Source organism: Platalea leucorodia, assembly GCF_965183815.1.
Source record: "Platalea leucorodia genome assembly, chromosome: 12".
Classification (NCBI taxonomy): Eukaryota; Metazoa; Chordata; class Aves; order Pelecaniformes; family Threskiornithidae; genus Platalea; species Platalea leucorodia.
Genome location: NC_138834.1, coordinates 17,180,116 through 17,191,065, shown reverse-complemented (window position 1 = coordinate 17,191,065; position 10,950 = coordinate 17,180,116). Strand labels below are relative to the sequence as shown.

Here is a 10,950-nt window from a genome sequence, read left to right as displayed (position 1 = left end):
CTGTACCTTATCTGGTTAATAAAACCTATCAAAGCCTCTTTTGGTAAGTGTCGGTTTGTTGGCTTACAACACTGGGGGTTTTTAGCTCTCAGTGCTTGGAGTCAGGCATCGTGGCTGCCCAGGTCCCTGCCCTTTCTCAGGAAGTCTTTGCAACTAAAAGTTTTTGAAACTCGGGTAACACGCAAGTCGGTGAACTGAGTCTGAGACACAGGTGTAACTCAGGAATACTCTGCCGCAGGGACGAGGGTGGACAGTGCTGGGTCAAGGACCATCTTGAGAATTTTATGGTTCACAGACTTTGTGCTTTTTTTGTAAGAGCAGTTAAAATATTAATCAGAGGATCATTTGGTTGTGAGTTGTTTGTGCCCTGGTCTAAGCCAATTGATGCTTCTTTGGTGCATCGCTCTGTCAGCACAAAATGAGATTCTGGGAGTCCTGCGAGCTTGTGGCCGGCAGTTTTCCTTCATAAACTGCTGGTGCTGAATATACTTTTTATGTTCATGCTGATCTGAAGGGATGGCCCATTTTGCCTCCACTGCGCTAATGTCAGAGTAGGTTCGTGCGATATGTTAGGGCTCGAGGATGCCCCGCAAAGGGGCTATGCGGCCCCCTGGAGCCCACCCTAGAGCACGCACACAGAAACCAACAGAAGCAGGAAACGTTTTCTCACACCTCTGTTGCTTATGCTCCCTAGCTGGAGAAAATCAGATACACCACCCGTATCTAGGGCTCGGCAATGAAGTTATAAATCCCTTTCCCTTGAATGCTACGTGCAGATTGTTGCTTTTCCATGGGATGGAGCCTGCCTGACATCTGGATTTAATAACTCCCAGCTACGGTAGATCTTTTTACCGTCGTACTGACCCTGTCACCTCCCAGTCCTAAGGCTGACTAATATTTCTGCTCGCAGAAATGGCCTCTGTTGGTTTGTTTGAGAGCTCTGTGTAGGCATGTTCGCAAATTCAACGGTAACGACCCGATTTTGAACAGTGTAACCATGTCCTAGCTTCAGACCTTTGAAGCGAGGACAGCTTTCTGTGTATTTACACAAGAGGGGACCAGCGAGGCCCCGAGCACGCTGGAGGGCACTACTGACAGAAAAGCATTACAGAATCATGGTATCTTTGGCAGTTGTTCTCCAAGCACAACAGTGCGATGCTGCTGCTCACGGCAACCCTGTTCTTAGGTTGTCGTGACGGAAAGGTGGGCGTTGTTTTCTCCCACAAACGGGACCCGGAGTTCACACACTCGGGACGAAGAGGACTCTTCCGTATAGTGCTAAATGCTGGTGCAGTGAAACGCTTGGGCACGAGCTTGACTTCATCAGCGTGGTGCGACCCGTTGTAAGAAGAGGCGGCTGTAGGCACGTGGTTGTACCCCACGGCCGAGCGAGCCCCGCGGCCTGCGCTAGGGCTGCAGGTGGCACGCCTTTTCTTTAAGACTCGCTGCAATAGGATCACCTTACATTTAAATAAAATTATTTCTGCCAAGAGCTGTCGCGGTTATCGTTTGGCTTGGGTCGCTGCCTCACGTCGCCCTGCCGCCATCACACAGAAACAGCGCGCCCCCCGGGCACAAAGGCGGGTTCCCGTCTCCACTGGCGTCACGGCACGTTCTAGGGAAGGCCAGTAACTTTGGGATGATTTCCAAGCCCGCTGGAAAGGGGATCCGACATCTATTTTAGCTTTCGCCCGCCCGCCCCACGGCAGCAGCGTCCTCCGCCCCGCCAGCCCCAGCGCCAACGGCGGCCCCGCCCGCGCCTCCCCGCCTCCCCGTCCCCAGCGTTCCGATTGGCTGTCTGAGGAACGGCTGCTCGGCCAATGAGCAGCCTCTTTATTGGCGCGCGGGGCTCCGGGGGCTCGGAGGAGGTTGCCGTGGCGACCGCCGGTGAGGCCGCGTCTCCCGGGAGCCGCCGCTCGCCCGAGGGAGCCGCTCCGGGAGCCCCGCGGCGGCCGCGCCCCGCCGGCCGGGAGCAGCGCCGGCGCCCCGGGGGCGGCCCTGCGAGGTGAGTGTCCCGTCCGCCCCGGCCCCGCGGAGGGGCCTGAGGGGCTGCCGGGGCTTTGGCCCTGCCCCCGCGCAGCCCGCCGGTGAGGGCTGCGGGAGCCCGGCCCGAGGCGGCGCGGCCTCGCCTGCTCCCCTCCGCGGAGCCGCGGCCGGAGGCAGACGGGGGCTCCCTCCCGCCCCCGCCTCCTCCCGGCCCTTTGTGCCGCCCGCCGGGGAGCGGAGCCTGGCGGCGGCGCCAGAGGCGTCCCCGCTCCTCTGCGGAAAGTTACCGCGTTTCGGTAAAAGCGGCTTCTGGTGAAATGCGGCGGAGGTGATCTTTGCAGCGTTAAAAGCAAAAACCCCAAACAAAACAAAAGCCGAGTGTTTTTTTAAGCAAATGTGTATTTGCAGTGTGCGGATCCCAAGTGTAGCAACAACAGAAGCCGGGGAGCCCCAGTCACTCCCTTTGTTTCTTATTTTGAAGTTGAGAATCACACAAAGCTGTGGGAGCGAGAGCTGACATTTGAAATTTTTACTTAAGTTTTAAACTACTGAGGTAAAAGGAGGTAAGATTTCGAAGGCAAAAGGCTTGGAAGAGGTGTTGCTGCCTTTTGAGGCTGTGCTCCCCTGTCATGGCCGCAGATGCATAGCTGAGACACTCTTGTAACTGAAAAAATTCAAACTGGTTTGTAATGCTTTATATTAAACACTATTTCTTTTTTCCCTACCTAATCGATGTAGCTCTGTTCCTCTGAAAGCGCTTGTAGTGACATACTTAATTCTTCAATGTTATGACACTGTTGTAACTCAGTCCACAGTGAGGTTTGCAGCCATGTACAGTGCCTGGTTTAAAAAAAAAAAGAAACAACTCCCTCACCTGCCTGACACGCCAGTATAAAAGCCGCGTGGAGGCAATGTCCTTGTCCTGTTTTTCAAAAGCATTACACTCTTCTGTTCGGTTATGCTCTCTCAACTTGTGAACACCAGAGATAATGGTTTTAAAATTTGTTGCAATTTTTCTGTAGAAATAAAAAGTAGAGCTAAAAGTGTTTCCCCACGTTTTCTGTAGCTGCAGTTTCGCTGGCAGTCTCACCACGGAAGTAAACTCTTGACTGTCGTCTCTCTCCTGTTGACTTCCTCTGCCGCCTTGAGCAAGATTGTGTGGATTCAGCAAAAGACTTGAGCGTATTTCTGAATACAGGCATATTTGTAAGTGAACTTAAAAACACTCAATTTAAATGTGTAATTCATTTGGGATCATACACTTATTTATTTAGATGTCATAAGCATCTGCGCTTTCTGTCAAAACCTGCGGCATTCAATATTTCTGAAAGAGATAACCATTAATCTCTGTGCATGTATTTTCTCCATATGCAAAGCAGACAAGGAATCTTTGTCTTGAAAGAGATTTGAGGTTTTATTAATGTTTAGTGACTTAAAGAGAAAAATGCTTTATTGCTGTGCAGTTGTCAGTCTGATTTAGCTGCAAGTGAGGAAAGTAAGTGGTGCATGGGCAGGCAAAATATCATTGCTGAATGAATGAAATTTCTGTCAAAGCATTATTTTCTCTACATGCAGAACTAATCATGATGATGTACGAGTTAATTCAGCTTATAGTTCAAAACTCCCACTGCTTCCTGCTGTGGTTAATTCTGGATTTATTCTTCTATTAATCTGGTCTCCAATGTTAAAGACTATTTTTAACCTGTCTTGCATGTGTCATCTTTTTGTTTGAGTTGTTGGGAAGGTTTTATCATGTAGCAGTGAAGCTTTTCTAAAAAAGCAGCACAGAACTCTCTCATACCTTTTGCCTTTACTAACATAATGTTTCAAGCAGTTAATAGAATATGAATTATGGGTTTAGTTATGAGGAAAAATGACTTACAGATTACAAATATGTATTTTCCCCTTTAAACTCTTTATCAGTGGTAAAAAGACTGGAAATATTAGTATCCTTCCTTCAGAATGAAGAAATACTAGTTAGTAGAAGTTCCATTTCTTTTGTTTGCATAAATCTAATAGACCTAAGTGCCTATGCAGTAGCTATAAATTGCTTTTGCATTAGAGGTGGCCTGTAGAAGTTGGTCAGCATACTCAGAAAAGACAACTGTGTTATGAACACTGGTTCTGTTCTAGCAGCCATAGCAGTAATGAAAACATTTTTAATCAGGAATTTCCAGGCGCAGACAGTATTTTGAGCAATGGCCACTATGGCCTGCTGCAAGTCAATCTGACACAGATAACCTTCTGTTGTTTTTTTTTTTTTCTTTCCTGTTCTGTAAATATCCATAAGTGCTGTGATTTCTAGACATGAGAGAGCACTCTGGTTTGTGCTATAGGTAAAAGGTGCAGGAAAACTTCCATAATTTTTTTTTTTTTAAGTAACTGAAGATAAACTCATAAGCTGTAATGATTCATACTCATAAAATGTCAGAGTGTTCGAGAAGCTTTTTTGGTTTTAGCTTTTGTCATTAAAGGGATTCATGTTGTAATGTTGTTAATATAATGTATGTTCATTAAACATTATACAGGAACTGAATAACCTTATAGCTGTAATTACATTGCCAATACTTCTGGTCCCCCCTCACTGCCAGGGCTAGTGTCTTGAAAGCCATCCTGAAGTAATGAACGTGCTTAACTTTGTATTTTATTCTCTATCTCTAGTTAAAATTCACTTTAATGTTATTGTTCCTATGTGGTAGGGCAATTTCTCTCTTGGCGTGGGATGGTGGTGACATAGGAGAGCTAATTGGTTATTGATTAAAGTATTCCCAGCCTGTCTTTTACTTCTGAATGCTTTCTTTAGGGACAGAATAAATATTCTAATCCTGTTTGCTTTCCAGACCTGTTTGTGTTAGACCCTTCTTGCTAATCGTGGAGAAAGACAGTTTGAATAGCTGTGAACATGGTAAGGGCTTATTAAGATGGTTTTTGAGATGTTTTGGTAGAAACAAAATTGAAAGTTTTCTCTTTTCCCAGGACTAAGAATAAATTGGCATAATGAGAACATTGGTTTTGGAGTGATTGTAGTTATTGGTAAATTTAAGAATTGGAAAAAATTAACTGTAATGCACACGCTTGTTCTAGGGAAGCTGTTGCTTGCAAGACACTTGAAATTTTGCTTTTCAGCTGATTTCAGGGGGGAAATTGTTTTGATATTTTATTATTTGCAATTAGCAATGGCTAAATTCATTATAGTTCTTCTAACTTTATGTACAGATCTCTCAATATTGTCCGTTTACCGAGCAAAGTAAAAAAAAAAAAAAAAAAAAGAGAGAGAGAGAGAGAAAAATCCCAGTTTGCAAGGGAAACTGGGACACATGTAGATGTAACATTTCTTGTCACGACTCGACTGTCATTCCAGATTCGAATCGCAGCACTGAACGCGAGCTCCACAATTGAGGATGACTACGAAGGTACCTTCAAAAGTCATAAGACACAGACAAAAGAAGCTCAAGTAAGTAAACCCACAATTTTCTTAATGAAGTTTTGTCTTGATGGGAGTTTTGTCCTCACTTGTTGCAGGGATTGTTCAACCATAATTTTTTGTTTTTAAGAAAGTTGTGTTACAATCTTATCTCTTGGACCCTCCTTGAGCAAGCTAAATCTTCAGTAAGGCTAATGTTCTGCTGTACAGTCTGGACGTGGACTGCAGTATAGCAGAAAATATTGAAAGCGTGAAACCACTGATATTCATAATAAATATTAGTATATTGTAGTAAGTATATTTAATAAAATTTCCCTACAAAATATGTTCTAATTTTTTTTTAAACCACAGGAAGCAGAAGCTTTTGCTTTGTACCACAAAGCTTTGGACCTTCAGAAACATGACCGATTTGAAGAGTCTGCTAAAGCTTATCATGAGCTGCTTGAGATTCGTCTTCTGCGAGAGGTCAGTGACCTTTAGAGAATGAAAGTCTAGAAACTACTTTTATTATATTTTGTATTACTTAATTTCTTATTGGCTAATTAGACGTGTCAGTGTTATCAATTGGCAAGTTGTTTGCTGTTCTTTTTACTTGTCTAATTCCTAATGCCCGCGTTGCATTTATTTTATCATTCCTAGGCAGTTCTTTCTGGTGATGAGAAAGAAGGGCTGAAACATCCAGGCTTGATGTTAAAATATTCCACCTATAAAAACCTAGCACAACTGGCAGCACAACGCGATGACTTAGAGACAGCCATGGAGTTTTATTTGGAGGTACAGTACAGCTGAAATAGGACACTGGAGCCTCGATGTTGGCAAAAACTTGCCAAAATACAGACGTACACCTTTCAGCATACATCACTTGAATGTTTGTCTGAATTCTGTGTACTTTCTGACATTATATGGGATATAACTGGTCTACCATTTGGTCCCCAAGTCAGTAGTGACCCTGCTGAAAACTGAAGCAGTGCCAATCCCTGTAGACAAGTGGACATGCATGTCTGAAATGTGGATAACGTTGTTTGTTCTGCTTTCTAGGCTGTAATGCTAGACTCCACTGATGTCAACCTGTGGTATAAAATTGGTCGTGTGGCAATAAAACTAATCCGCCTACCTTTGGCTCGTCACGCTTTTGAAGAAGGTCTCAGGTGTAATCCTGATCACTGGCCTTGTTTAGATAACCTTATCACGATCTTGTACACGCTCAGTGACTACACAAGTAAGTATATGATGGAGATTTCTTATTTCCTGATAAAGTATGATGGTTTGTATCAGTTCTGGTTACCCTAAAAATAAATGCCTGTGATCTCTTAGATCAGAGCCTCTGCATTCCCTGTAGACTGTTCTCTTGCCTTTCAGTGTATGTTGATTTTGTCTTTCTAGTAATTTCCAGCTACATAGGTCCAGGATTTGGGTATAAAACTACACTCTAGTTCATAGCCTAGTATGATTAATTGTAGTTACGGCACTTGATAGAACTAGCCCTAAGATTTTACATTTGAGTAATATCCAGTGGATGAACCGATTCAAAGGAAGTTTAGGAGAGAAGCTGCAAGATGGCAGAAATGTTGAATCTGATCCTTTAGGTTTGTCCCACTGGAATGGTCCTAATTCGCTTCCTATTGCTCCCACATGAGCAAAAACCTGGTGGGATACATTGCCTGTTACGCTAATGGAGTTTGCAGTTGAGACATTTGATAACATGAAAATGGTAAATGATTGTGATTCTGCTTTATGATTCTAATTCCTTTTGTGCAGGAATGGAGTCTTGAAAGTAAATAAAAGATATACTGCGAAAATTGTTTAAACAAAATTAATGATATTCTTTTTCTGGATATAATACTTGGGAAGACATAGGAGGTTATTTTAACTGTATGCATGTAATTATTTGACATGTTACAAAGCTGTTGGTCTACTTTATGTAAGTGTCATATTTAGTTGGAATTCCGTGGTGTATGTGAAGCCCAGAAACAGGAGCTTTTGAGTGAACCAAAGCAGCGATTGACCATTTGTATTTCTATTTCTCTGCCAGCATGTTTGTACTTTATCTGCAAAGCTCTGGAAAAAGACTGTCTATATAGCAAAGGATTGGTTCTGAAGGAGAAGATCTTTGAGGAGCAGCCTTGCCTCCGGAAAGATTCCTTAAGGATGTTCCTCAAATGGTGAATGTCATCTTATAGTATATACTGCATTTGGAGTGTAAATTGTGGGTTTGGGGTAGTTCAGAAAAGCTGGTGAGATATAATGCTTTAAGCTATAACAATATCTTGCTGATCTGCCTTCTAAATAATAGATCAATGTTAAGTGTTGGTGCTGCTGACAGAATGTTCTTCAGTAATTACCGTTGGAGGGAAGCAGAAAGGCAAAAATCCATTTGCTGCTGCTCACTTATATTCATACCTAGATCTCTTGTAATCATCTTCCTTTGTTTTATTTTACTTATTTGCAGCTGATACCTGCAGCATTCATTTTAGTTTTCTTCTCCTAATCAAAAAAACAAAACAAATCAAACAAAAAAAGCCCCCCGAAACCAAAAACCCATACACGTTACTGCTTTTCCAAGCAGTTACAGATTTGGGACTTGATACAGTTTTGTCATGTCAGTAGGTTTCAGGGAGTCTTACTGATTTTTATTGACAAATGTGTACAGTTATAGGACTTTGTATGTTTCATTAGTACCCGAGATGCAGAAATTCTTAGTTTATTAAGCTTTCAGAGCACTGCAACTCTGAAAATATTTTGCAGTATTATGTTTGAGATTTTTGTCCTTTATTATTACTTTTTTTTATTGCAGTATGTAAAACTTTTTTAGTAAAAGTTTGGTGTCATGTAGCTCTGCAAAGCAGACTGTCTCGTTCTGTGTGGATTTTATAGTATGAGTGAGTAGGAGGAAAGTGGGAAAAGAAAGTAGAGGCCTGTAAAATTTACAGCATCTGTCTAAGTTCACTGACCATTCAGCATCAGAGCTGCTTCTGATACCATAATATGTTGCTGTGATGGTCAGCAGAATTCAAGAAAGAGATTAAGTTTTTAGTTCAGTCTCACTGCATGTAGTAATCGCCGCGTGTGCAGACAGATAACGTCAGTACCCTGTATAAGTTGTATGTGGTAAATGGAAGCGGAACATGCATCCGAGCAGGCATCCTTAAGTTATGCAATACATCAGTCAAAAACATGTTTAACGTTTTAGACTACTATACTCTAACATCTAAAATGTGAAAATAGAGAATGTTTAGAAGATATAGAAGAAAAAGGATAACTTAAATTTCAAGGCTCTAGGATTCTATGTAGAGCAGTAGACCTTTAACAGAAAGTCCTGTTTAGTTATAGAGAGCCTGATTTATTAAGCTGCCTTAGGTCTGGCTCTTAAAATGAGTTATATGCTGAATTAAGCCAGGGCTTTTAACCACTTGTTTTTTGTTTCTGGATTGTGATATCTGAAGAAGTGGATTATGTTTCACTTTGAAAATTCATTCCTAGACTCAGACTATAACAAGACAATTTTCAACTCCCAAATTTTGTGATGACATGAATTCCTTAAAATAGCACTTTGGAATGAAAGGCATTTCTGAGCTGTACAAATTTTTTCTGAAGCAAAAACTTCTGTCTGAGAAAGAGAACAAAACCTCTTATTTTCCTTTCATTTCTCAGTGTTTGGAAAACGGAATAGGACAATCTCCCTTTATCTTTTAATTTTTAAGGCAGAACAAAGATTTCAGATGGTGAACACTTTATATGCATGCTGTAAAGTTTGTAAAATAATGTTGTTTGAATGCTTGTTTTAACACTGTTTATTTTTGTAACATTGTAGGAAGACATCAAATGTATCTCCCCAGGCTTTAAAAAGAACCCAAACAACCAACAAACAAAAACTTTAACTTGTCATCATTTCTATTATTTTTTAGTGACATGTCTATCCATAATGTAAATGTGAGTGCAGCTGAAACAGGAAGAATCATAGATGAAGCACTGGAGCTACGTAAGAAAAGACAAGCTTTGCTAGTGCGTGACAGAGAACCAGATCTCAGACTGGTTCAGCCAATTCCGTTTTTCACGTATGTCTTTATATTTTCTCTTTTTCAAAGGTTTCTCTGAAGCCACTTATGCTGACAACTGTGTTGCACTTGAAATTTCTTCAGAACGCCTTTTTTTTTTTCCCTTGTCAAAACACCCCCCCAGTGTTTTCATATTTTATGAGTTTATAGGTTGGTTTAGCTTAACGATTTTAGCATAAACCCCATATCTATCAGTTTTCAACCTTTGAATTAAAACCAGTGATGTAAAAAAAAAAAAAAATCATCTTAACTTAAGAATGATTTGGCAGCCTTTCCAACTGTATTATTGGATTGTTCATATGTGGCTAGTTTGTATATGAACTTCAAAGTCAGTTTAGCTTTTTAAGAAATGTTTTTACTCTTGGGATAATGGAAACTCAGAAACAAATTACAGTTCTTTATTTGCAGCAAGATATAAGGATACTAATAAGTTGTTATATGTATCTTTATTAAGTCATAAAGGATTGGGTTTTGGTTCAGTTTTTTTATTGCACATATTTTTCTGGAGTATTAATGGATATTAATAGGTCCTGTTGCAGAGAATTTGCTTCTACTTGTGGATAACGGTGAGATTTTTTTTATTGCTGTTGATTGAATGCAGAATCTGAAAATGGTTCCTTTGACACTACTGGTTTAGTAGTGGGCTTGGCAGTGCTAGGTTAACTGTTAGGTCTTTTCCAACCTAAATGATTCTATGATTCTGCTTTTCTTAGGATTCAGTATAATTTCCTCAGCAATTGCTGCATAGACCTGTTTTTTTTTTTAGAGACATTTTTTGAGATTAGGCATATTATTGACTCCCATTTCCTTCCTACTACAACCAACTCACCGGTTTCCTCTGAAAACTTTTGCCTGCTGCCACATTTTGTTCTTGTTTTTCTAAGTGGTGTATTCTAGAAGGAAAGCTCCTAAGGACGTCTGGTCCAGGCCTGAAATTGTCAGTGGTCCATATGACAGGAAATACAGAAAGATATTCTTCAGCTTTTCTAGTTGTGGGACAGATTTTGACGCTCAAATATGTGTTCCTCTCCCACTGAAAGCTGCTCTTGCTACCTCTAAGCTATTGGAGAAAAACAATGGTGAATGCTGTTAGGTTTGTAAATATACTATAGAAAATAACGTGACAAGAATTAACGAAGTTGTGATAACATTGTGTTTCCACATGCAGGTGGAAGTGTTTGGGAGAAGCTTTACTTGCCATGTATCACCACCTCACAACATGTGATCCTCCTCGACCCAGTCTGGGAAAGAGAATTGATCTCTCAGAATACCGAGACCCAGTTCAACATTTGATTCTTTCTCCTACCTCTACTCCTGTCAGTGTTATTCAGCCAACTCCTGTCAGCGCTAATCCAGTGGTGACCATGCCAGACCCTGTATTGCCTTATACGCCCACGACACCCAGCTTTCCAAGTCACAGTCAGAATTCATTGGAACCAGGAGCTGCTGTAGGTGAGCAAGGTACTTCAGTCTGAGATTCAAGAT

The 10,950-nt window shown here is 41.4% G+C and overlaps 1 protein-coding gene across 5 annotated transcripts in view; it reads left to right on the top strand.

Moving 5' to 3' along the window:
* The first annotated feature begins 1,868 nt into the window (after positions 1-1,868).
* CABIN1 (calcineurin binding protein 1) overlaps positions 1,869-10,950 on the top strand; it is a 117,690-nt gene continuing 108,608 nt past the window's right edge. For 3 of the 5 annotated variants that reach the window (XM_082325092.1, XM_082325093.1, XM_082325089.1), the window contains exons 1-10: positions 1,869-2,005; positions 3,053-3,192; positions 4,827-4,891; positions 5,348-5,440; positions 5,762-5,875; positions 6,050-6,184; positions 6,449-6,629; positions 7,443-7,572; positions 9,316-9,465; positions 10,634-10,926. In XM_082325092.1, the coding sequence (XP_082181218.1) occupies positions 4,889-4,891; positions 5,348-5,440; positions 5,762-5,875; positions 6,050-6,184; positions 6,449-6,629; positions 7,443-7,572; positions 9,316-9,465; positions 10,634-10,926 (1,099 nt within the window). In that variant the 5' untranslated portion in view covers positions 1,869-2,005; positions 3,053-3,192; positions 4,827-4,888. Of the gene's footprint in view, positions 2,006-2,488; positions 2,550-3,052; positions 3,193-4,826; positions 4,892-5,347; positions 5,441-5,761; positions 5,876-6,049; positions 6,185-6,448; positions 6,630-7,442; positions 7,573-9,315; positions 9,466-10,633; positions 10,927-10,950 lie in introns of those variants that run through there. The other 2 variants (XM_082325091.1, XM_082325090.1) reach the window with 2 other exon arrangements.